Source organism: Furipterus horrens, unplaced genomic scaffold (genome assembly GCF_987537825.1).
Source record: "Furipterus horrens unplaced genomic scaffold, mFurHor1.1.pri manual_scaffold_7, whole genome shotgun sequence".
NCBI classification, from domain to species: domain Eukaryota; kingdom Metazoa; phylum Chordata; class Mammalia; order Chiroptera; family Furipteridae; genus Furipterus; species Furipterus horrens.
In genome coordinates, this window is record NW_028327177.1 from 69,848,878 (window position 1) to 69,876,463 (window position 27,586).

At 42.1% G+C, this 27,586-nt stretch overlaps 1 protein-coding gene across 5 annotated transcripts in view; it reads left to right on the forward strand.

Moving 5' to 3' along the window:
* Positions 1 to 27,586, forward strand: part of RALYL (RALY RNA binding protein like) — an 878,997-nt gene that overhangs the window by 803,789 nt on the left and 47,622 nt on the right. For 3 of the 5 annotated variants that reach the window (XM_090282912.1, XM_090282913.1, XM_090282911.1), the window contains one exon: positions 9,806 to 9,978. The exons of the other annotated variants lie outside the window; for them this stretch is intronic. In XM_090282912.1, coding sequence (XP_090139038.1) covers positions 9,806 to 9,978 — 173 coding nt within the window. The remainder of the gene's footprint in view (positions 1 to 9,805; positions 9,979 to 27,586) is intronic. 5 annotated transcript variants of the gene reach the window in all.

Genomic DNA, 27,586 nt, shown 5'->3' on the forward strand with positions numbered 1-27,586 from the left:
TCTATTTTGCTCATTTGTTTTGTTCATTAGATTCCTCTTATAAGTGAGATCACATGGTATTTGTTTTCCATCAACTAGCTTATTTCACTCAACATAATACTCTCCAGTTTCATCCAAGCTGTTGTGAAGGGTAGAAATTCCTTTCTTTCTGATGCATAGTATTCCATTGTGTAAATGTACCACAGTTTTTTTTAGTCTACTCATTTACTAATGGGCACTTAGGTTGTTTCCAGCACTTGGCTATTGTAAATAGTGCTGCTATGAACATTGGAGTGCATAGGTTCTTTTGAATTGGTGTTTCAGGATACTTAGGGTATAATCCCAGAGGTAGAATCACTGGATCAAAAACTCAGCATGGATAAAAGACTTAAATATAAGTCACAACACCATAACAGTCCTGGAGGAAAACATAGGCAGGCACATTTCAAATATCCCACACAGGAATATTTTTACCAATATATCTCCTAGGGTAAGGGAAATAAAGGAAAGAATAAAAAAACAGGACTATAACAAACTGAAAAGTTTCTGCTCAGCTAAAGAAAACATCAGCAAAATAAAAAGGGAATCAACCATATGAGAAAACATATTTGCCAATGACAGCTTCAACAAGGGTTTGATCTCCAAAATATATGAAGAACTCATATGACTCAATACCAGGAGGACAAACAATCCAATTAAAAAATGGCCAAAGAACCTGAACAGACAGTTCTCCAAGGAGGGCCCATAGTATATGAAAGGGTGCTCAACATCACTAACCATCAGAGAGATGTAAATTAAAACCACAATGAGATAGCACCTCACACAAGTCAGAACGGTCATCATCAACAAATCAACAAACAAGTGCTGGTGAGAGTGAAGAGAAAAGAGAACCCCTAATGCATTGTTGGTGGAAATGCAGACTGGTGCAGCCACTATGGAAAACAGTAGAGAACTTCCACAAAAAACTAAAATTGGGACTATACATCTTTAAGGTCTGGTCCCAATAGATTCCCTGAAAATCCACTGTGCTGCTTTGGCTTGAGATTTTTCTAGAGGGAAGAAAAAAAGAACATTGCTTTTAACTTCAAAGAGTGACAGTTCTCAGAAAAATATTTCTGAAACTACTAAAGAAGAAATGGGTATGCCAGACCAAATGAATTTCCAACATAATATCAATTTTAAGCAAGAGTCAACAAAGATAAACACAATGACCTAAAATTGAGAAAGTTAGGCTTTAGAAAAAGTTTTAGGATTTGAAACAATTTTTAACATACAGTTGACTCTTGAACAATGCAGGGATTAAAGGTGCTAATCTTCTACACAGTCAAAAATCCACAGTTAACTTCTGACTCATCAAAAAACTTAACTACAGCCCTGCCTGGGTTATTCAGTTAGTTGAAGCATTGTTCTGTTCATGAAAAAGTTGTGGGTTCGATCCTTGGTCAGAGCACATACCTATGTTGAAGGCTCAGTCCCTAGTCAAAGCATGTGCAGGTGGCAACTAATTACTATTTCTCACATCACTGTTTCTCTCTCTCTGTCTGTCTCTCCCTCTCTCTCTCTCATCAATAAACATATTCTTGTGTGAGGATTTAAAAAAAACAACTATAGTTATAACCTACTGTTTACTGAAGTCTTACCAATAACATAAACAATAGATTAACATATTTTGCATGTTAAATGGATTATATACAGTATTATTACAATAAAATAAGCTAGAAAAAGAAAATGCTATTAAGAAAAGCATAAGAAAGTTAAAGGAAGACTTCCAGCCAAGATGGAGACATAGACAGACATGCTGCGTCTCCCTCCACAATTAAAAAGGAATACAACTGCCTCAAAACTACAGGCAACCAGAAGTTCCAGAAAGTCAAACTGCATGGAAGTCCAGCAAATAAAGATATGAAGAAGAAATACTCATCCAGACAGGTAGGAGGGGCAGAGCTGGAGCTCAGAGGATGCGATGTGGTAGTGGAAGCAGCGGTGGCAGTGACAGGCTAGTGGAAAATGCAGTCACAGGTTTCAAAAAGTCAGGAGGGACACCTGGGGAGCATTCCAAGCTCCTCACCAGACCGCGCAACTCACGGTCCCCACACCAGGGTAAATCAAGCCTCCCTGATTCTGACTGTGCAAACCAGTGGGGGTTGGGGTGGAGGAAGAAACTGCCAGTTTTTCAGCAGAGTCCCCTTGTTTAAAGGGCCCCCATGGTCCTAGAACATCTGCAGACCCACCAACTCTGGGAACGATGGCCAGGGCAACAGCTAGAGGGGCGCCAGTCCCATATGGAAGTGGGAGAAGTGCCTGGAAAAGTGGGAGAATGCGGGGCAAGTGACATTGTTCCCTCTTAGACCCCTCCCCCACGTAGAGTGCCACAACATGGAGAAATGGGTCACCTTGTACTAATGAAGCCCTAAGGCTTCACCCCTTATCACGTAACAGGAGCAACAGCTCTACCTAAGACACAGAGGCAAACAAACACAAGAGCCTGTCAAGATGAGGAGACAGAAAAGTAAGGCCCAAAAGGGGGGATGAATCAAGGTGGGAAAAGTAAGTTACGAGGAGATAGCCAACCTAACATGCAGAATTCCAAACACTAATGATAAAGATGCTCACAGGCTTGACAGGTATGCTTGAGTCCAGCAAATGTGTAAGGGAAGAAGTGAAGGCTATGCTAAGTGAAGTGAAGGAAATTCCACACAAAACCAATGGTGAAGGGAAGGAAACCAGGGTTCAAATAAATGATTTGGAACATAAGGAAGAAAAAAACAGTCAACCAGTACAGAATGAGGAAACAATTTTAAAAAGTGAGGAGAGGCTTGGGAACCTCTTAAACAACTTAAATATGCCAATATCTTAATCATGAGGGTGCCAGAAGGAGAAGAGAAAGAGCAAGAATTTGAAAACTTATGTGAAAAAATTATGGAGGAAAACTTCCCATTTTGGCAAAAGAAATAGACATACAAGTCCAGGAAGCACAGAGAGTCCCAGGCAAGCTGGATCCAGAGGGAACCACACCAAGACACATCATGATTAAAATGTCAAAGGTGAAAGATAAAGAGAGAATCCTAAAAGCAGCAAGAGAGAAGTGGAGAGTTGCCTACAAAGGGGTGCCTGTAAGACTGTCAGCTGATTTCGTAAAAGACACTTTGCAGACAAGAAGGGACTGGCAAGAAGTACTCAATGTAATGAAAAGCAACCTACAACCAAGATTACTCTATCCAGCAAGGCTATCATTTAGAATGGAAGGGCAGATAAAGTGCTTCCCAGACAAGGTAAAACTAAAAGAGTGCACTATCACCAAGCCGTTATTATATAAAATTTCAAAGGGACTCACTTAAGAAAAGGAAGATCAAAACTATGAACACTAAAATGACAACAAACTCACAACTATCAACAACTAAACATAAAAAATAAAAACAAATCCAACTAAGCCAGAATAGGAACAGAACCATAGGTATGGGGATCATTTGGAGGGTTATCAGCTGGGAGGGGAAAAGGGGATAAATGGAGAAATGGTGTAGGGATTAAGAAGCATAATCAGTTGGTACAAAATAGACAGGGGGGAGTTTAAGAATAATATAGAAAAGGGTGAGGCCAAAGAACTTATATGCATGACCCATGGACATAAACTAAGGGGGTAGGATTGCTGGAGGAAAGGGGGTTACTGGGAAGAGGGGAGGAAAGGAAATTGGAACTACTGTAACAACTCAGTCAATGAAATACACTTTAAAAAAAAGAAAGATAAAGGACATTTACAGTACTGTATGTGTTTATTGAAAAAAATCCACCTAAAAGTGGACCCACGCAGTTCAAACCCATGTTGTTCAAAAGTTAACTGTATGGAATAGTAATTGTTCATTCCCAAACCTCCACTTTTCTCTCTCTTGAAATAGCAACCCCAAGGACTTGAAAGTCAGGACATTTGAACAAACAGCATGATCTCCTAGAGTGGATAGAGGTGAGGGGGCCAGGTGATAAGTACAAAAAAAAAGCCCTTATGAGAAAGAGAGTGGAGAGCCAAACCAAACTATCCAAATCCATTGTTTAGTCCAAAGGACCCCTCCTGGCTGGTTTGGCTCAGTGGATTGAGCGTCGGCCTGCGAGCTAAGTGTCGCTGGTTCGATTTTCCAGTCAGGGCAAACCAGAGAAGGAAAACTCTGACTCCAAAAAACCTCCGCTGCCTTGTGGCATACCTCTTCAGGGGAAAGGCTAAGGAGAAGGGAAACTCTGACTCCAAACCTCCGCTGCCTTGCGGCATACCTCCTCAGGGGAAAGGCTAAGGGAGTAAACCCCGACAGAAAATCCGGAGCCGGAGTCCCTAAGGCGGTTTGATTTTGTAGTCAACACTGGCAACTCCTGCGGCACACCTGAAGCCAAGCTGTATTGACTGTCTTTCCCCTTGGATCCTTCAGCTGTGAAGAGAGGGGGGGGTCTGCTGCATGGGCAACAGCTGGCCCTCCATATCACCCTGCCCAGGCTTTGTAGCTTCACTGGAGAGGACACTCCAGCGTCATCGCAAGATGTCGACTCAACACGGGAGGAGACAGATACCGGTTATAGGCTCATCCGATTGGCGAAGGAAACGAGCACCAGGGGTCTCCTCTGACAGTGGGAGAGGTCATCGCACCTCACTGGACAGCTACCACCCGCCTCAAGCTGGGCAGCCCCCAGTCAATTAGGTGCCGTCTCGCCATGGCTCGCCTGCCCCACTGGGTGCGTGGGGATCAGAGAGGCGTCTCTCGAAAAATGGGCCACAAAACACTCGCACCAGGCAATTCCAAGCAAAAAACAAGAAAGAAGCCTCCAGCTCTTCGCCTCGCTAGCTGGAACATCAGGACCATGTGTCCCGGACTTACTGCAGACCTTCCGTGGATCAATGATGCCAGGAAAACCGCCGTCATCGACAGGGAACTGGCACGACTAAACATTGACATTGCGGCTCTACAGGAGACCCGGTTGGCCGACAACGGAACTATCAGAGAAACCAACTACACCTTCTACTGGCAAGGGAAGTCTCCAGACCAACCAAGACAGCACAGTGTTGGGTTCGCTGTGAAGAACACGCTTGTTAACTCCATAGAGCCACCCACAGGAGGCACAGAGAGATTACTTGCCCTCCGATTGTCAACAACTTTCGGCCCAGTCAGCATTCTTAGCGCATACGCCCCAACCCTCTGCGCCACCACCGAAGAGAAAGAACAGTTCTACCATGCACTGGACGAAGCGTTATCCAAGATCCCCAGAAGTAACGCTCTTTATCTCCTTGGAGACTTCAACGCAAGAGTAGGAGCCGACCACATGGCCTGGCCCACCTGCCTCGGAAACTTTGGGAGAGGAAAGATCAATGAGAATGGTCAGCGACTGCTTGAGCTTTCGTGTCACCACGGCCTGTGCGTGACAAACACATTCTTCAAGTGCAAAGAGATCCACCAGGTGTCATGGAGGCACCCCCGCTCCCGCCACTGGCACCAGCTTGACCTCGTCATCACCAGAAGAACAGATATTGGCAGCACCCTCCTCACCCGCAGCTACCACAGTGCAGACTGCGACACGGACCATGCCCTCGTGGTAAGCAAGGTGCGCATAACGCCGAAGAGGTTGCACCACTCCAAGATGAAGGGTCGCCCACTCATCAACACCAGTTGTGCCAGCAACCCAGTTAAGACCCAGCAATTCATCAACAGGATGGAAGATGCACTCGGCGAGGGAATGGCGGCAGATGACATTATCGAATCCAATTGGTCACGTCTCCGCGACGCTATATACAACTCCGCCATTATTGCTTACGGGAAGAAAGAGCGGAAGAACGCTGACTGGTACGAGGCTCACTGGGAAGAAATGGAACCCGTGATTGAGGCTAAGAGGAAGGCCCTACTGGCTTACAAGGCCACGCCCACTCCCAGTACACTTCAAGCTCTACGGGCTGCCAGGAACAAAGTCCAGAAGACCGCCTGCCACTGTGCCAACACCTACTGGCTAAACCTGTGCAGAAGCATCCAGGAAGCCGCCGATATAGGCAATGCACGAGGAATGTATGAGGGTATCAAGAAGGCAACAGGCCCAATCCCCTCCAAGATCGCCCCCCTTAAGTCCAAGACAGGTGAGGTCATCACTGACCAGGAACAGCAAATGCGGCGGTGGACCGAGCACTACCTCGAGCTGTACGCAACGAGGAACACCGTAACAGACACTGCTCTTAACGCCATCCCAGACCTACCAGTCATGGAGGAGCTGGACACCCCACCTACTGCGGCAGAGCTCGGCAAATCCATCAACTGCCTCGCTTGCGGGAAAGCACCAGGAAGCGACGGAATCCCTCCAGAAATCCTAAAGAGCGGGAAACCAGTCCTGCTACAGCTGCTCCACCATCTACTCTGTCTCTGCTGGAAGGAGGGTTACATCCCCCAGGATATGAGAGACGCCAACATTATCACCATGTACAAGAACAAAGGAGACCGCAGCGACTGCAACAACTACCGGGGCATCTCTCTCCTCAGCGTCGTCGGCAAAGTATTCGCCCGGGTCGCTCTTGCCCGCCTGCAGACCCTTGCTTCCCGCGTCTACCCAGAGTCCCAGTGTGGCTTCAGAGCTGGCCGATCAAAAGTGGACATGATCTTCTCCCTACACCTGCTGCAGGAGAAGTGTCACGAGCAGCATAAACCACTCTACCTTGCCTTTATCGACCTCACGAAGGCGTTTGATCTGGTCAGTCGAAGCGGACTCTTCAGCTTGCTACGGAAGATTGGCTGTCCACCACATCTGCTTGCTGTGGTCATGTCCTTTCACGACAACATGCACAGCATGGTGTCCTACAACGGCGCAACCTCTGAGGCCTTCCCAGTCAGCAGCGGAGTAAAGCAAGGCTGCGTCCTCGCGCCTATGCTGTTCGGAATCTTCTTCTCCATGCTCCTCCAATACGCCTTTAAGGACTGCAGCGAGGGTGTCTTCATTCACACCAGATCAGATGGCAAGCTCTACAACCTGGCCCGTCTACGAGCCAAGACCAAAGTCAAAGAGGTGCTCATCCGTGAGATGCTCTTCGCCGACGACGCAGCCTTGACATCACACTCCAAAGAGGGACTCCAGCAGCTAGTCACTTGCCTTTCCCATGCATGCAAGGAGTTCGGACTAGCCATCAGCCTGATGAAGATGAACGTTATGGCTCAAGGCGCGGGGACTCCCCCATGCATCACCATCGACGGATACACCCTGGAGGTTGTCAACGACTTCACTTACCTCGGGTCCACCATCTCGAGCTCTCTGTCAGTCGACTTGGAGGTCAACCGGAGAATCGCCAGGGCAGCCACAGTTATGGCCAAACTGAACCGGCGAGTGTGGAACAATTCCAGCCTCACTGAGAAAACCAGACTGCGCATCTACCAAGCCTGCGTACTCAGCACTCTCCTCTATGGCAGCGAGACGTGGACCACCTACGCAAGGCACGAAAGGAAACTCAACAGCTTCCACATGAGGTGCCTGCGACGCGTCCTGCATGTTGCCTGGCAGGATAAGGTTCCCAACACCGAGGTGCTGAAGCGAGCCAACATGAGCAGTTTGCATGCAGTTCTTAGTGAGAGACGCCTCAGGTGGCTCGGCCATGTCAAAAGAATGGATGCAGGCCGTATTCCCAAAGACCTCCTCTACGGCAAGCTAGCAGAAGGCCAGAGGATGACAGGGCGCCCAAAACTGCGGTTCAAAGACATCTGCAAAAAGGACATGACACAATGCTCCATCAATCTCAACACATGGGAAGTTCAAGCAGATGACTGCCTAGCCTGGAGGCTCGTGGTTAGGCAAGGTACGTCACGCACAGAGGCTGTGCGCAACGAGGAGGCGGTCCAGAAAAGATCGAGGCGGAAGCAGCGTCAACAGCAGCAACAACAGCCATCTGCCTTCACCTGTAACAAGTGCGGCAGGGATTGTCACTCCCGAGTCGGACTGCACAGCCATTCTCGGCGGTGCAGATAGACTCTCAAGAAGCTACGCCATCGTCTCTCGAGATGGACGGCTGCCGATGATGATGAGTCCAAAGGACCAGCAATTGCAGAGCGACAGGGTAGAGCGAAAGGTGTGATTCATGGCAGAGGATTCCAAAGTTTTCAGTGCTCAGACCAGTCTGCCCATCACAGCTTTTTCTCATTGGGTGCTGGTCATGGGTGGGTAGGTCAGCTCACTTAGGTTAAAAGTCTGTAATTATAGAGGGTAGTGATATGTGAAAGGGAGATGAGATGAATGAAACCTAGCAATTTTGTCTGGAAGATTTTGTTTGCTTGTTTGTTTGTTTTTATTAAAATATATTTGACATATAACATGATATAAATTTAAAGTGTACAACATGTTAATTGGATAAGTTTATACATTGTAATGTGATTGCCATTATAGCATGAGTTAACACCTCTGTCAGATTACACAGTGATTCTTTCTTTTTAGTGGTTGGAATAATTAAGTTCTAGTCTCTTAGCAAGTTTGATAACTGTGTACAAGATTGTCTATACTCACGCTACTATACATTAGGTCTCTAGTGCTTATTTACTACTTGTTGCAAATTTGTATCTTTAAACCACATCTGTCTTATCTTCTCCCCCACCCCTAGGCCATTTGAAACTGCCATTTTACTCTATTTTTGCAAGTGTGGCTTTTTAGATTCCAAATATAAGTAATATACAGTACTTGTTTTTCTTTTTCTGACTTACCTCACTCAGCACAATGCACTTAAGGTCAATAACCATTAAATTCAGGTTGTTTGGGGTCTATATCTTTTGCCTAATTTGCCTTTCTTTTAATACAGCTACTAGATTAAATCATTCTTTTTAAGTTTAACTTCCTATTTCCTTATTTAATTTGGATGATGATTTTGTAGATATAAAAAAAAATCTTGGTTAAGTATTACAATTACCACGTTAGAGTCTTTATAGGACTTTCTCTGCTTCATTTGTTGAGCACTTATTGTTTGCAAATCACTATGCTAGGCACTTTGATTTTCTGTTATAATCCCTGAAAGTTATACAGTTGTGATCTTAATTCTAAGGATGAGAAAATGGAGGCTCACAGAGGGTTCACGTTTCACTGCACAGCATCACAAAAATTGAAAAAGAAGTTCTATGTTGAACCCAAGCCACCTAACACCAGAATTTTATTCTCAACCATTGCAATGATTCATATCTGCCAACAGAATTTAGACTAAAATTTCAAGGGATTGTCCACATAGACATGTTATCTGAAAGATAACATACCTGCCTTTGTAATTTTTCCCTCGGCGAGTTTTTGTCCTTTTAACTTAGGTTTGAACTTGTCACTGAACTTTCTCATCCTCTTTTCTAAAATGAACAAGATTTACCTGATTTTTTCTCCCCCACCCCTCTTTTTTGGTGCATTTACTCCTCAAAAAGAACATCCTTATTAGAAAGGACTATATACAAGGTGGGACAAAAGTAGGTTTATAGTTGTTCATATGGAAAATAATATAATAATTAATAAATAATCATACAAGAAAAAACTAAACCTATTTTTGTCCCATCTTATATAGCCAGAAAGATCAATGTATTGATGTAAATATTTACTCTTTTATCTACTAGTATCATTTGGATTCCACATTTTTTCTAATTCCATTAAAAAATAATTAAGCACACATGTGAAATATATATACATATATATGTACATAATATACATGAATGAATAAATCTAAAATATAATATGGCCTTATCTTCTTCACATTCTTTACAGTACAGAGTTTACCCTCTTGCATATTGCTTTTTTTTTCATGGTTTATCCAAATGGATCATGAAGCAACCCAAGGTAGTAGTCATTTGCTTTTTCCCCCTCCCAGAAGCTCAGAAGAAGCAATTGGAAGAAAGTATAGAGCTGACCCAAGATGAATGTGTGTCAGAGAATGCAGATCACTCTACAGAGGAGCCTGCTGAAGGAGGGCCAGATGCAGATGGAGAAGAAAGGACTGATGGGATAGAGGAGGACTTCGATGAAGATGGGGGTCATGAGCTGGTAGGAACCAAATATGGGGTGTCCATATCCTTTGGGAATAGCATAATCATGTCAGCATCTTATTCATTTTAGAAGAAAGATTAAATATTGAGGGCTAATTTCTTTCTTTTATGCATTTATTTAAGGAAACATCAGTACAGTGCTTTGCACATAATAAGTGCTCAATACATCTTTGCTAACTTAAAATACAAAGGAGTAAATGAATAAATAGAAATATTATATATCAGATTAGGTAAATTTAAACTCCCAAGTGGAAAATTCTTTTTCCCAAATGCTCCATCCTGAAAGGAATCTTGTATTTCTGCAATTACATGTGAACTGTTCATGGATGCAACATCCTGGTAACACAGCCATTTGTAAGAAGTTACCTGGTGCTTCAACTCCTCTAACAGTGTCACTTGCTGAGAATGGTCTGTGCTGGTTGCATGGCCAGCAGTCCTTCCTGCACTCTGCTCACTCTGCTGGTTGCTGGCCAGGTCACATTTTCAGTGCCTGTGCTGGTAAATAACCAATATTTATGAGTTGAGGACTTAGCTGAGGCTTCATTTTTGCATGTTTTATTCTCCCAATGTTGTCATCATTATACTGCTTATTTCCAGGTGTCCTTTTATATATAACACACCAGGGATTTGGTAAATATATGCTGATAAGGATGCTAGTTCTCATATTTTATCACCCATGAAGTTAAACATTCTATCTTAAGGCACTGACTAATAACAATGATGAGAGGGCAGGTGTGTGTGTGTGTATGTGTGATTGCCAACTCTCAAATATCTGTGGCATAATCATTGAACTTGACTTATCTCAGGTAATATCAGATCCTAGTTTGTTATGATAGCTATTATCACTTACTAATTTTATTGTGGTGGTTTTGTTGCTTTGTTACGATAACTACCCTATTAGTAGTTTAATTTACATAACTCTGTGAGGGAGACCCAAAGAAATGGAATCATCTTCTGAAGGGTGAGCCCTTTGTAGTACAGGCTTCCCCTGTTAAGTGAGTGTTCTAGGAACCCATCTATATCAATGTACTAACTGGTATTGTTGTGAGAGTATGTGGTTCAGCTTCAGTGAAATTTTTGATGACAACACATTTGCCCATTTCATTATGGATGATTTATGAATGCACCTGCCTACACCATGTTGAGTGTCCATTGGTTTTTGACCAAAAATGTCATGACCCCTGTTTCCCTGGATGAAAAACATACTCAGAAGGAAATGTTTTGCTGATGTGGAAAAGATGAATCAAAAAAAGGGCAGAAGCACTAAAAGTCATCGAAATCAATGAGTTCAGAAACTGTTTGGAGCAGCGGAAAAAAATGTCTCGATAAGTGTATTTCATCAAATGGAGAGTACTTTGAAAGTGACTGAAGTTTAAATATGTAAGAATAAATACACAGTATTTTATAAAAAATTTTCATTTTGGGAGTTCCCCCTCACGTATTGATTTTTAACATTCCAGCTCTGTTTAAATCACACAGCATCTTCATTTAAACTTTTCTAATATGCACTTTTAACAACCACCCTTATTTTTATAAAAGTCTGCCTCAGTTTGAAGGACATAAGTACATTCCTTGGAATTGTTTTGATTATGGGAATCTATTGAGCAGGGACTAGAATGAATGAAGGACTAAGTTTCTCAGCTTCTCCTTAAGCAGAACTTTAATTCAACAACGTAGATTTTTTCCAACCTGTTCTAATCAGACCTTTGCGGTCACCATTGCATTGTGACTGCTCTCGCCAAAGTATCTGCAGGCCTCCATGCTGCCATTTCCACTGGTTACCTCTGTTCTTATTTTAATTAATTTCTAAGTAGAATTTGGCTGAGAATTCCTTACAAGTTGTTCATTCTCACTTTCCTCTGCTAGGAACTTTACTTCCGGACTGGAGCAACTCAGGGCTTTGGCCTGGGCCACTGCCTCCTTTGGCACACTTTCCTAAGGTGATCTCATAAAATACCAGGACTTAAAATATTCCTAAATTTAGATTTCTATTCATTATCTCTTTCTGGAATTTTAGACTCAAATATTTAAATGCCCATCACCTCATAGATCTCCAATAGACAACTGAAATGTAACATGCCAGAAATAGTCTTGATCTTTTTCCAGTCAACTTTTTCCTTCCCTATCTTCTTCATTCTTATAAAAATAGCATCATCCATGCATTTATTAACACCAGAAAGACTAGAATTACCTTTGATTCTCTCTACTTTCCCCATTAATTCTACTTCCAAATCATAACCCGAAGCTAGCCCCATCTCCATGTCAGTCATGCAATCCATTCTCCACACAAGAAAGATAAAAATCTTCATAGACGGTACATCCAAAAAATGCTGCTCCTTTGCTTGAAACCCTACAGTACTTTTTATCACACTTAAAATCAAAATCTACCAGTGCATAAACATAAGTGATGATAACACTGGGAGGAAGACTCTGGTAGAAAGGAAACATTGTGAAAATGATAATATATATGTCTAACTGAGGATCGCTGTGGAATTGAATGTCTAGGAACCACAGGCCTGGCAAAGACTAGACAATTCAGTGAAAAATTTGCTAGGTGTTTGTGCTTTATTGGGGGACATTTGTATCTTTTATATATTTTTTGGTTTATTGTCCCCTCTAACATCATTCATTTAACTTTGTTAGCCCTGATGTTTCTATGCCTATCCAGGTATGGTGTAACTAGGTCATAGTCATACTAATAATAAAAGTCTTCCAGGTTCATATGAACTCTGCATAGTTTTAGTGCCTCCCCTCCCCCTTCAACACCCCCACCCACAAGCTCTCTCAGGAAGTGTTTCAGCTATATCAGGAACAGGGCTGATAACATGGTCCCCTGCTGTCCCTGGAGGGTGCCATCTTGCCACAGCCTTGGCTGCTGATCTTTGCCCATAAGACAGCCTCTTCCTCTGCACCCAGGGATGTAGCACCTACATGGTGCACCTGAGGTAGGGTCACTTCAGGTCCCTTCAGGTCTCAGTGTGAAACTACACTGAGGTCTGGATTAAAGCTGGGAGAATGAAGCCCCTCTCCCCTATTCCAGGATGGATGTGGCATGCAGAGCACAGAGTGACATAGCCTGAAAGCTGAATCCATGAAGTCCATCATTAGGAAAATCAGCCACTTGAGCTCCTGCCTCAATATTTTCAGGACCTTCCAGGTTCTGCCCTGTTCCTCTGCTTACTGAGCTCCAAAGAGCAGCCAATGTGGTACTTAAACCTTAGCCAGGGCACATTATTCTGTTTTAAACTCTCCAATAGCTCCCTCTCTGATCTGACTTTGAGTTCTCTCACTCACCCAGGGGCAACCCACTGGCCTCCATGCTCATTGTTCAGCTTCTGCCTCAGGGCCTGTCCTATTGCTGTACCCCTGAATGTGCAGAATGGGAAGGTAGAGTCTACCTCATAAAGGGCCATATGCTTTGCTAAATGTTTTAAGTTCATCCCATAAATTTCATGTAAGTAAATTAGGAATTGCCTGAACATAAGAGAAAATGAGGATGCAATGTAACCTACATGTCTGAGGCAAGATTTTTGAGAGTAAAAAGAAGCAGGGTTTTCAAATTTAGCGAATAAAAATAAAGAACTCTCAGTGAAATCTGAACTTCAGATCAACAATGAATAATTTTATTTTTTAATATGAAAACTAGATCTTTTTAAATTTTTATCTATTTTTATTATATTTTTCCATGATCATTTATGCCCCTGCTGCAATCGCCACATTGTTTTCCATGTTTGTGAGTTTTTTCTTTTTTTTCTCAATACCTCTACCCCCTAACCCACCACCCAAAGCTGTCAGCCCACTCTCATCTATGAATCTGTCTCTATTTTGCTTGTTAGTTCAGTTTGTTTATTAGATTCCACATATGAGTGAAATCACATGGTATTTGTCTTTCTCTGACTGGCTTATTTCACTTAGCATAATGTTCTTTAGGTCCATCCATACTGTTGCAAAGGGTAATATTTTATTCCTTTTCATGGCCAAGTAGTATTCCATTGTGTAAATGTCCCACAGTTGTTATATCCACTCATTTATTGATGGATACATGGGTTGCTTCTATATTTTGGCAATTGTAAATAATGCTGCAATGAGCATAGGGGTGCTCATGTTCTTTCGAATTAGTGTTTCAGGTTCCTTCAGATAAATTCCCAGAAGTGGGATCATGGGGTCATAAGGCAGCTCCATTTTTAATTTTTTGAGGTATCTCTATACTGCTTTCCACAGTGTCTACACCAATTTTCATTCCCACCAACAATACAAAAGTGTTCCCTTTTCTCCACATTCTCTCCAGCACTTGTTGTTTGTTGACTTATTGATAATAGCCATCCTGACCAGTGTGGGGTGATATCAGAACTTATAAAATTCAACACCAAAAAAAAGCACCAAACAATTAAATTAAAAAATGGACAAGACCTGAATAGTGACTTCTCCAAAGAGGACATACACATAGCCAATAGACATATGAATAGATGCTCAACATCACTAATCACCAGAGAAATGCAAATTAAAACCACAACAAGAATTATTTTTTAAAATATACTCATGTTATTATAAGACATATTGCTAAGAAAAATAATGTTATCTCTCTGAAACTCAAATTCAACGTGGACTTCTTATAATATATCTGGTGACCCTCCACAAAAATAAGTTAGAATACTGGCCTTGAACAAATTCTTAACTTTCCAGCCTCTATGTTGTCATCTATGAAATTGGAATAAAAATATGCACTGCACAGGCATCTTGGAAGAACTAAATGAACTTCACTAAACAAAGACTCTGACAAAATGTGAGCAAAGAATTTAAAGCCATTGTTGTTGTTATTCTGACTATCATCACATCATTTTGCAAGCAAAGCTTTAAATAAAACATTACATTTCCAGCAACATAAACTTCATATGGAATTTTGTATCTTTAAAGTCTCTGAGATTCAAGTTTGTTAAGCATTTTCTACTTAATAAGAAATCCCTCAGGAAACAAATGTAATATTCATCCTGTTAATTTTTTTTTCATTTTATGCTTTCTGGCTTACTCAATTCAAAAGAATTCCTTTTCAACTTTTCTTCTTATGATTTAAAAAAAAGATAATACTAATGTAGCCTGTGATAATATATGGCTTTAATTTTAGCTTTTGCTATAGATTTGCTCTCTTGCTCATGTGGTCTGACTGCCAACTTAGTTACAAATGGTCAGTTGTGTTTTTAAAGAACTTGAGCATGTAAGAAGCCTTATATATCATATTTTCTATAGTCTTCAGCCACTCATTCATTAAAAAAAACACCAAAAATAATTTTAATAATATAATGGGTACTCAGTAATGTGCCAGATACTTAGTTGCTAAAGACTCAAAGAAAAAGTAGTTTCTGATTTTAGAGCTTTTGCTGGGTAGGTAGGGGAGGGGATGCTAAAGCCAGAACACAGAAACAGATATTAACAAAACTGTGAAAAGTGAATTATCATATGAAACATGATAACAGCATGTAAGAGGTGAGATGACAGAAGCTGAACAGACTTCTCAGAGGTTGTGGAATTTGAACTGGTTCTTAAAGAATGAAGAAGCATGTGTGAGAAAAACAAAGGGCTAGGTGGCATCACCAATAGTTAATAAAATACACCAGGAAATAAGGCTTGAAGGAATTTGGTGTCTGTTGAGAAGTTGACTGGTTAGTGTGGCTGAACAAGTAGTTCTCAGGGGTTGGTCTCAGGACCAGCAGCATCCAATCAGTGGAAACTTGTTGGAAATGCAAATTCTCAGGAAAAAACAAAGTCTCAGGCTCCACCCCAGGCTCACAGAAACAGAAACTCTGAAGGTGGACCTCAGCAACCTAAGTTTTAGTAAACCATCCCAGTGACATGTGTTTCCCAGTGATTCTGATGTCTGTGAAAGTTTAAGAACTACCACTGGACTAAAATAACAGGGCTTTCAAGCCCAGATGCACATAGAATTACCAATGTGCTTTTTCATAAATACCAAGGAAAGATGTCTTGAGCTGTAACAATAAAATCAAGAGTCCTTTGGGGTGGAGCCCAAGCAAAAGTCAAAAGATTTTTTTCATGTGTAGCCAGGGCTGAGAACCCTAAAGATAGAGGAAGAAGGGCAGGTGGATACTTCATCAAAGAAGTGAGCACAGGAAATCCCACTCAAAATCATTAGTCTTCAGGAAAAAAGAAATTTAAATACAGTAGGATAACATTGCACACCCCCAAGAATGGCCAAAATTGACTGGTATGAGCAAATGTTGGTGGAGATGTGGAGCATTGAAACTCTCCATAGGGCTGGTGGGCAGATGCAATGCTACAACTATTCAGAAATGTCTGGCAATGTCTTATAAAACCAAACGTGATGAACCATCAGTTCAACTTCAGGGTCTTCAAGAGAAATGAAAATATATGTGTAAGAATGCTTTAGCAGCTTTACTCGTAATATCAAAAACTGGAAACAATTCACCAGTTAGGAAATGGATATGCAGTGTGTTTTTATTCATACAAAGGACACTACTCATCAGTAAAAGGTACCACACCACTGAGCCATGCAACAGCATGGACAGATCTCAACAACATGCTCACAAAAGAAGCCTTGTGCAAAAGAGGACAATATGGTATCATTACATCTAAACACACAGAGACTGCCTGGAGCATGAGAGTGATGGGCAGGGATTAATCTTCTTGGAATGTCATTCTGTTTTTCATCTTGTGGAAGATACACATTGATTTCAATACCTATCTATAATACCACACCCTTCTAGAAACCTTCTTGATATTCTTACTACTCACATAAGCCCCTATGAGCACACACACTTCCTTGTTGCTACTACTTTTTATGAATGTCTGTCTCGCAAGAGCCATATAAAACAGGAAGCCACAAATAAAGTCAGACACAGACAAAAGTATGGTGGTTACCAAAAGGAAAGGGGATGGGAAGGACAATGAAGAGGGGTAAGGGGTTTAGATATATAGTGATGAAGGAAGCTAGAGTTTGGATGGTGAGCACACAATGTCATGTATAGATGATGTACTTTATAATTATAAACTTGAAAAAAAATGTTTCTCTCTCCAGGTTTACTAAGAACCTCTTGCAGGTTGGATGGCCCCTTGTTTCAAGATCCATCATGCAAAACACAATTTCCAGCATATGGTGGGACACAGGAGATAGAGGATACTGATTATCTGATGGGCTTTAATACACTGTATCATACCTGCATGTACACACTCTTCCTTCTGCCTTGAATACCCTCCCCACTCACTATTTTGTCTGACTGGTTGACACATCTTGTGTCCTCAATATCATTGTCACTAATCATGAATTCATCCCTGAACAAGGCCCCCAGTCTGTCCTGGTCACTTTGGGTTTGTTTCTCTCTTTAGATCACACTCTGTACACATTTCATTATATTTAACTTCTTTTATTGTAATTACTGATTTTCCTTCTTTCTGGCTCAGTAGTTATTGAATTTCTCAAAGCTAATTTTATTTGGTATTTTTCTTTAGTGCAGTATTTAGCATGTGTTAAAGAATATTTGTTAAAAAGAGAGAGGGAGAGAGAGGAAAATGCCCTCAGCCTCTTCTTTGTTTTTAAGCACATTTTATTGTGTAAAATATTACCTTTGTATGCATGCCCACTGTGACTTAGAGGATTCTTATACAAATAGAGAAGCAAAAAGCTTTCATTGTAACTTCTTCACCAGGTCACTCAGGCAGCAGCCTACCTCTTGGAGGCATTGAAGAGGAGCAAGAGGAGGCTTAAACCAGCACATCCAAGTCCACATAGAACTATGACTTTGTTGTGTTGCTGTTCAGTGGTTCTGCATTATTACCTCCCATGAGCGATAAAAATGCAAGTTTTAAGTAACCTGAATTTACTTAACAAAGCTAGAACACCAAGTTATACAACAAACCAGAAAATAAGCTTCTCTCACACTCTCAAGCTGTAATTTTTAAGCTCAAACAATACACAAAAAGCTGAAAGCCACAAGTTCATAAGAAAATAAACCAGAGAATTCAGAACTAAAGTATGCTCAGAGAAGTATGGCAGAGCCTATGACACCAAATGCAGGCAGAAGGTACTGTGGTCATTAGAAAATAGACTCTAGACCTAAAGGTTTCTGAAATGTTAAAAATGTTGTGGTTGACATGCAATTTCCAAACTGTTCTAATGATGTTAAAACATAGATAATAAATCTAGAGTACAGATCCAAACAAAATAAAATATTTCCACCTCCCCATAGTTTCTATAGAGAGAGAAACAAAAGAGGAAGAGGACAGAAAGGTTCTGAAGTCCTTTGCAAATGAGGCAGTCCAAAAACAACCCTTAAATGCACTTAAAAAAGGAAAAAGAGCTAGTTTTCTAGAAATGCTGGAGGAAAATAGAACAATCTGAAGTGTTAATGAGGTCAGATTTCAAAAGTCTAGTTACGAATGTTGTAGAAATAAAGCAATTCTGCAAGTGAAAAGGCCCTTTCCTAACAATATAAAATAGAAATACAATTTTTGAGTAAACATTCACAGATTTACATGCATGTAAGGTAGCACCAAAGTTACAACACTGTATTTTAATTATATTTTATTGATTATGCTACTACAGTTGTCCCAATTTTTCCCTTTGCCCCACTCCACCCAGAACCCTACACTCCCTCAGGTAATTCCCACACCTTTGTTCATGTCAATGGGTCATGCATATAAGTTCTTTGACTACTTCATTTTCTATACTGTACTTTACATCCCCATGACTATTCTGTAACTACCTATTTGTACTTCTTAATCCCCTCACCTCTTCAGCCATTTCCCTAAACCCCCCTCCCATTTGACAACCATCAAAATGCTATCCATATCCATGATTCTGTCTATGTTCTTGTTTGCTTAGTTTGTTCCCTAGACCCAATTGTTGATAGACATGTATTTATTGCAATCTTATTGTTCAGTTTTGATCTTCTTTTTCTTAAATAAGTTCCTTTAACATTTCATATAATAATGGTTTGGTGATGATAAACTCCTTTAGCTTTCTCTTACCTGGGAACATATTTATCTGCCCTTTGATTCCTAAATATCTTTGCTGGGTAGAGCAATCTTGCCTGTAGGTCCTTGCTTTTCATGACTATGACTTCGAATATTTCCTGCCAATCCCTTCTAGCCTGCAAAGTTTCTTTTGAGAAATCAGCTGACAGTCTTATGAAAACTCCCCTATAGGCTATAACTGCTTCTCTCTTGCTGTTTTTAATATTCTCTATTTATCTTTAAACTTTGTCATTTTAATTATGATGTGTCTTGATGTGGACCTGTTTGCATGCATCTTGTTTGAGACTGTCTGTGATTCCTGGATTTGCATGTCTATTTCCTTCACCAAATTAGGGAAGTTTTCTTTCATTATGTTTTCAAATAGACTTCCAATTTCTTATTCTATCTCTTCTCCTGCAAACAAAGGTTGGAATGCTTGAAGTTATCCCAGGGGCTTCTTATACTATCCTTTTTGGGGGGATGGGGGTGGAGGTGGGGGAATCTTTTCTTCTTGCTGTTCTGATTGGTTGTTTTTTGCTCCCTTATTTTCCAAATCATTGATTGATTCTTGGCTTCATCCACTCTATTGTTGATACCCTGTAAATTGTTCTTTATTTTAATTACTGTATCCCTCATTTCTGACTGGATCTTTTTTATGTTGTTGAGATCCTCACTAAGTTTCTTGAACATCCTTAAAAGCAGTGTTTTGAACTCTGCATCTGATAGCTTGTTTATCTCCATTTTGTTTAGTTCATTTTCTGGAGTTCTATTCTGTTCTTTTACATGGGCCATGTGTGTTCATCTCTTTATTTTGGCAGGCTCCCTGTGTTTGTTTCTATGTATTAAGTAGAGTGGCTACAACTCCCTGTCTTGGTAGCATAACCTAATGTAGTAGGTGCTCTATAGGGTCAAGTGGCACAGCCTTCCCTATAACGCAAGCTGGATACTTGAGGTACACCCTCTGTGTGGGCTGAGTACGCACTCCTCTCATAGTTCCTCCTTGATTTCTGTAGGCAGTCCAATGGAAGGCATTTACCCAGGCCATTCAGCTGCAAGGACTGGCTTATGATTACTAACCACCAACCTCTGTCCTCTGTAGAGGATCTGCTGTGCAGGAGCCCACTTCATAGAGAAGAACTTACTTCAGCAGGACATGGAGTCCACTGAATTCATCCCTTGAATGTGTCATTTGTGGAGGTGGTTGAATGGTGATGTGCTGATAGAGACTCTGGGTCCCTCAGAATGGATGAAGAAACTACTCAGACACTCACCATCTGAGGAAGGAAGGTGGGGGGGGTGTTTCTCTAAGGAAAATCACCCCCGTTTCTTTATTAACCAGGGTTTTTATCTACTTTCTACATGGAAAATGCATAAGAAAAATATTCAGCCCTTCATCAAATGGTTGGGAGTAATAACAAAGGGAAATACAGATCAATATAGGGTTGAAATGCTCAGGTATTTTACACAAATTCAAAAATATTTACTCTTACTTAATCCTTCTGTTTTTCACGTCCTACTGCCAAGAATTTGGGGCTATCTTTAAAATCCCCCAGAGGGTGGGATTCGTAGCAAGCATGGAAGACAAAGACCCAGCCACTTAAGGCCCAAGACAGGCAGCTCCAAACAGCAGTCAAAGTCTTTTGAATCATGCCTGCCTATCTCCCATATCTTCCCCTTCTTTATTAAGTACCTGAGATATTGAAGTAAGGCCAATGAAACCTGCTACTTGTTTTTCATGTATTTTGTCATGAGCAAAAAATTTGCAAAGGCACTTTAACACACAGAGTATAACAATAACTAGAATGCATCCAATAGCTCCCATCACCCAAAGTCTTAAATTTAGTTCATTAAGCCAGTTTTTAGGGTTGTACCATTGTAAGTTTTCTTGCAAAGTTTGAAAAACCTTCTGTTCAGTTAGCTGTTTAATGTCCTGAAGTTGCTGCTGGAGCTCAAATTGTAACTGGTTCACCTGGCCTTTAAGGTTAGTGGAAAAGGCCCCTTTTAGATGATGCTGGACCTCCTCCCATGAATGCTGGCTGGAGTTCCATTCCAAAGGAGTGACACGGAGTTTGGAGAGCTCTGGATTACAGGTGAGCCATTGGCGGGTGACTAGGGCATCCTGCCAGTCCCCAAACCATATCGTTGCAAACTCCACAGCTAAAAGCTGGGTGAGGATTTCCTGGTCAATTAGTGTTTGTTGGAGCATTTCCTGTATAGAGTTAGTAAGGAGAATGTCTACTGTATGAGCTGTCTGACTGAACTCCATCAGGGCAGTGGCAGCGGTGGCAGCTGTTGCTGCAATGGCAATAGCAAAGACAATGCATGCAATGAGAACACCTAGAAATCATTGCACTTGCACCAGAGAAAGTGCATGTTTAATGGCTATGAGTCCTCCGGGGTTCTCCCATTCTCTGGTGACATTAACTGGCAGCCACAACTTAGCTTGTCTATGGATTATAAAAACAGTGGTTAAATTGAGTTGGGTAACATTGCTGTAAGGCAGCTGGCATAAATGGAACCTGTTGAGAGAGTAAGGTTATATAAATTGGAAACATTGTCATAAGTCAGTTGAGGCAGTCCTGGGGTGGCTAAAAAGAGATATGGGTGAGAAGTACAAACAGTAACCCAGGAATTATCAGTAATACCAAGAGTATAGGACATATATGGCCCTTTTGCCTCATAATGGGCGTGGCCTCTAAGATGTTCAATAAACGGAAAGCCAATACACCACAAATTACTGTGCCAAGGGCTGGTATGTTCTAGAGAAACAATTCTAATGATCGGAGCTCCCAGACCTCCTTTACTCCAGCCAAGGTCGGGGTATTTTTCATTAGATTTTGCTGGACCATTACTGGTATATAAGGCCCATTCTGCACTCCAGTCTTGCGCTATTAATGGGGTATGGGCGATTTGTTTAAATGAAGGCTTATTGCCTGGACACAAAGTCCAAGCCACCGTGGTGGGAAGTTGAGTCTTGGCCTAGCAAAGGGGAATATCAGGAGGGTTATTGCTGTTTTCATTTTGAGTCAGGTTAATTCCAACTGAGTCTATTAGAAAGAAGTCGGTAGACAGTGAAGGGGAGGAGACTGCTTCAACAATTGTGTAAGCATACCTTTGAAATTTCAGGGATAAACATAAAGTGTTAGTTAGGATAGAAAAACAGGTGGGTAATTGTTCTCCTGGAAAAGTGGTGCCTACCGGGGCATGTAGCCAATGTCATTTTTCTTCCAGAGGCCCATCAGGTGGGAGCCATGTCCCCCCTGTCCATTTAGTGTCATTAGAGGACAGTGGGGGCTCTGAGTGCCACTAGGTTTGAAGTTTAAAGTAGATGGTCCAGAACACGTCCCCAATATATATGATGGGGCTCTGAGGCTTGCCCTAAGCCTCCAAAGCAAGTCAGTAAAGCAATTATAAGTAATACTTTAGTCAAATTAGAGAACACTATGACCATATAGGCCAGGAATTTATTCTCTGGGGTGTCCTCTGACCTTGTGTTTTAGAGAATCTTTTCAGCCTCTTTGTTGAGGGCTGTTAACTTTTCCCAAGTTATTCCAGGGGAAAGACATTCTTCTTTCTTCTTTGCATCACACCTCCAACCGCTTCAGCACCAGCGGCATCGCTCATTCATTGACATCTTGTTTACTTGTTTCATCACATTCTCCAGGTGCCTTATCTGCTTGTCCTGGGATGGTTCCCACTGGAACAGCAGATGTTTGTCGCCCATGGAATGGCTTTACTCACTTTGCAGAAAGCCACAAAGAACCTCTTGGGGTAGAAACACATGCATCCCCACTTCCCCATGTCAGTAAATCAACTGGGCCTTCCCAAGTTCCTTCTACTTGAGGGTCCTGGTATAACACTAGGGGGCGAGTTTCCCTATCCTCTGGTCCATGGCAGAAAAATGCCATTCAATAGCTGAAGTAAGAGAGTCATCACAGTTTAAAAAATTATAGGTATACACTGCTAACACAGTTAAATTTTTGGGAGAGGACTGCATACTCCCCCTTTTTTGTTTTTTGAGATTTTTAAAAGTATGATGGGCTCTTTTAACAATGGCCTGGCCTGTAGGATTATAAGGAATGCCTGTTTTATGTTTAATATCCCATCTTTGTAGAAATTCTAGGGTGGAGCGAGCTACATAACCTGGTCCATTATCAGTTTTTATTTGTTGCGGATGTCCTAAGTAACTGAACGCCTAGAGTCAATGTGTCTGAATATGCTTTGCTGACTCTCCTGGAAGAGCAGAGGCATGTAATGCTCCAGAATAGTTGTCAATTGAAACATGAATATATTCAAGTTTCCCAAAAGGAGGGTAATGAGTGACATCTGTCTGCCAAATTATTAGTGGGGCTAGTCCCCGAGGGTTTACACTCATGCTGGGGGGTGCCTTGCCCATGGCCTGACAGTCTGCACATTCCCCAATAATTTGCTTAGCCTGGGAGTGTGGAAGGCTAAATTTTAGGTGAAGCGCATGACTATTTTGATGATAAAACTAATGCAAGGCAACTGCTTTTTGAAAGGTAGTCATGAAGCTTACTAAGGTGTCAGCTTGGCTATTGCCTTCTGCCAAAGGGCCAGGAAGGCCTGCATGGGAGCGAATGTGGGTGATAAACAAACAGTGCTCCCTTTTATCCAATAGGTTTTGCAAAGACAAAAACAGATTGAGTAATTGAGGATCAAGAGACCCCTTAATTAGGGCCTGGTCTAGATGAATAACAGTATATACAGTATACCCTGAGTCACAAACTAAATTTAAGGGCTCATGGGGCCACTGCTGCAGAGTCATAATGGCTCCTGCTAGCTCTGCCCTTTGTGTGGTTGAGTGTTCACGGGTGACAAAATGTTTCCATTCTAGGTCCACTTGCCAGATAATGGCAGCCTTGACTGACTTTCCCGACTCATCTACAAATATCGTCTTTGCTCCCAATATTGGTGTCTGGCTTAATTTATTCTTTAGTCGAATGTTTAATTTTGGAATATTTTGCAAAAGCTTGTCAGAAGGAAGACTGAGTTTAATTTTTTCTATATAACCAGCCATAGCACACTGAAATGCTAAAGACTGACTAAACATTTGCTGTAAATAAAGCTGTGTGAGAGGAACATGAATGACCACTGGGTCTTGGCCAAGAAGTTGCTGAGTCCTCTCACGACCTTTGACAATTAAGTGTCAAAGAGCTGCTATGTAAGTAGTGACAGTGCATTGAGGCTGATCACGGAGAAATAGCCATTCGATCATGCTTAGGTGTGGCTACAATTGGCCTATTAATCTGGTAGTAGTACTTAAGATTGGAAAGCAGAAGAGCCTGACAGAATACTGAGGGCTAATTCTTTCTAGCTGCCAATTACTAATATGCTGATTGACAAGGTTTAACTCTTCTATTGCCTGTGGAGAAAGGTTTCGGGGAGAATTAAGATCAGAGTCTCCTTTTAAGGTGTTAAAAAGATGAGTTAACTGATGGATAGTAATGCCATGGCTAGGCAATATCCAATTGATAGTGCCTAATAACTGTTGGAGATTATTAAGAGTTAAGAACCTTGGTGAAATAATTTGAATTACTTGAGGCCAAATAGTTATATGAAAGCGCACATAACCTAGATACTTCCAAGGCATTGACTGTTGTACCTTTTCAGGTGCAATTTGTAAGCCTGATTGGGCTACAGATTGCTGTAAATGAGCAAAGGTATTAGCTAATTGCGCTTGAGATTGGGCAGCAACCAGAATATCGCCCATACAATGGTATATAATGGACTTGGGATGCTGCTCTCTAGTGGGCTGTAAAGCCTGATGTACAAAAAGCTGACAGATAGTAGGACTATTTAGCATGCCTTGTGGCAAGACTTTTCACTGGAACCATTGCAGTGGCTGAGAATTATTAAGCACCGGGATGGAGAAAGCGAATCGCTCTCTATCCGTTTTTGCTAGAAGTATTGTAAAAAAACAGTCTTTTAAATCTATGACTAAAAGTGGCCAGTCTTTAGGTATGCAGGCTGGGTTAGGGATGCCTGGTTGTAAAGCTCCCATTGGTTGAAGAATTTCACTAATTTTTCTAAGGTCATGTACAAGTCTTCATTTTCCAGATTTTTTAGGAACTACAAAAATTGGAGAACAGTATTCCAAGGACTATTAGAAGGTTCAATATGCCCTGCCTCAAGTTGTTGTTGAACTATTTCATGAAGTTTTTCTAATTTCTCCTGCTTTTGTGGCCACTGGTCGACCCACGCCAGCATGTCTTTAAGCCAGGTGAGAGATAGAGGAGATATTGGGACAGTGGCCATTAGGGAAAATGTGGAAGGGTAATTTTCATTTTCCATTGAGTAAGAAGGTCTCTTCCCCATACATTTAATGGGGCCAGGAAGATATAGGGTTGAATATGCCCCTCTTGGCCATCTGGGTTATAACATTAGAGCAATCAGATGCTTCTCTTAGGCTGAGCAAGATCCCCTATGCCTGTCAGGAGAATATCAGCCTCTATTAGGGGCCGTTCCGGGGGACAGAATTGGTTAGAAATCCTGAAATGTCAGCTCCAGTATCTAATAGTACGGGGAAGACTTTACCCTTAACTTTAACCTCAATTATAAGTTTAATTGAATGGAAATTGTCCAAAAGACAGATTGATTATTTGCACTTCCAACATTCCCCTCTCCCTGTACAGCATTCTGGGTTTTGGGTATTATACAGGGGAGGAGAAGGAGCTGCGTTATACAGATGCCTGGAGGGATAACATGATACTGTGAAGCCTGCAGCATTATTTCAATTTCTTCTTCATAGTCTGAATCAATAATACTTGGTTGAACTAAAATTCCTTTGGTAGTAACATTGGATTTTCCTATAATTAGTCCTACTGTGCCTTTAGATAATGGCCCCCATATCCTGATAGGAGCCAGGGAAATTTGATCCTGTTCCTTTAAGATTAATTCCTGGGTGGAGACCACGTTTATTCCTGTGATCTTCCCTATTGCAGTACTGAGTTCTACGACTGACACTTCCCTGAGTATAAAATTACTGGCTGCCTATCTCTGCAGAGCTCCTGTTGTGGGCTGGGGCGCTGGAGCTGCGCCCCCTTGTCTGTTTCCCTGTTGTTCTGAGGGCTGAAATTAGCCTTCCAATCACAGACTTCTACCACTTCTGGCAGGCAGCTCTGTATAGCCAGGGGGATTTCATTAACAAGAGACAGGGGTGGGGGTGGGGGCGGTGGCATTGGCCAGCTATCAGGTTCTTTATCTCAGGGTGGGAGAGGCGCCATGGGAAGGGTGGTCCTAACTTCCACCACCCCTGTGGGTGGCGGATTTAATGCTTTCTTGGCAAAGTTTTCATTATAGATATTTAATTTCTCCTCTTCCTTCTCCTGAATATTTGAGACAGTGGCATTGTTACAGAAACAGGGGAGTCCAAAAATCCCCAGAGCTTGCAGCTGGGGGATGGGGAGAAGTAAGCAGCTTTTCAAATGCTTCCACATGCCTGAGGCTGGTGGCTACTGTTTTTCTTATGCAAATGGCTTTAATGCATCCAAAGCCTCAGGCAGATGGGAGGAGTCTTGAACCAGGGGACGGTATGGAAAGCACACAGAGCCTACATAAGGTTCTGTGAATGGTCAGAACTGTTTGCAATGCCCACTGCGTCAGATGACGCAGTCAGGGATATATAAGCAGGTGCAGACATTTTAGCTTGGACTCAGACTCTCTCAGACTCTCGCTCTCAGACTCTCGCTCTGAGACTCTCTCTGACTCTCGCTCGTGCTCTCACTCTGGGACTCTCTCAAGCTCTCGTTCGGGCTCTGGCTCTCACTGGCACTCTGGCTCTCGCTCTGGCGCTCTGACTCGGGCTCTCACTCGCGCTCTGGCTCTGGCGCTCTGACTCTCTCTCACTCGTGCGCTCGCGCTCGCTCTCGCTCTCTCGCTCTCTCGTGTGCTCCCTCCACGTGGCTTGGTGGGGGGGCCTTCTCCATGTGGCTTGGTGAAGGGGCCTTCTCCATGTGGCTTGGAGAAGGGGTCTCCAGGCTGCTTTGAGAGGCTCTCGCCATGCAGTTTTGAGGGGGGGAGATCCGCGCGGTTTGCAGGGAGAGGACAGTTTGCAAGGAGGCTGAGAATCCAGGCGGTCCTGCATTGAGAGCTGGAGGGCACCACAGCACAGAAAGGACCTCCCCAATCAGGATTGAATGATTGGCAGCTGCTGGTAAAGCTGAACTGTGTTGGGAAAGTAGGGAAACGGTTTCTCTGACTTTCCGAAAACTAGCCTGGTTTGGAAGGGGGGGAGGCAAGGATATGTGTTTGTGGGTATTTTAAAGAGCATAAGACTTAACAACAGAAATCCGCAAATAACTAAATCTATATAACTGTTAAATAAACAATTCTTTTTCTTTTCACCAAACTCTGGTATTGAGAGTTATAATTTTGGCGGCGGGCAATCGGGCCCCTAACTAAAGAGCCCGTAGGTTTGTTTTCAACTGGAGCAGCCCAGGGGTTCTGAAACAGCATTATCCTCCAAACTGAACATTTCCTCCCTACTTACTCTGTTTTTAGTTTTTACTGAAGGAATATGCAGGGGCGTTAAGGCTATACGAACTACACCCCAAGTAACTAAATTCTAATGACCTATGGGGATCCCATTCTCCTGGAGACAT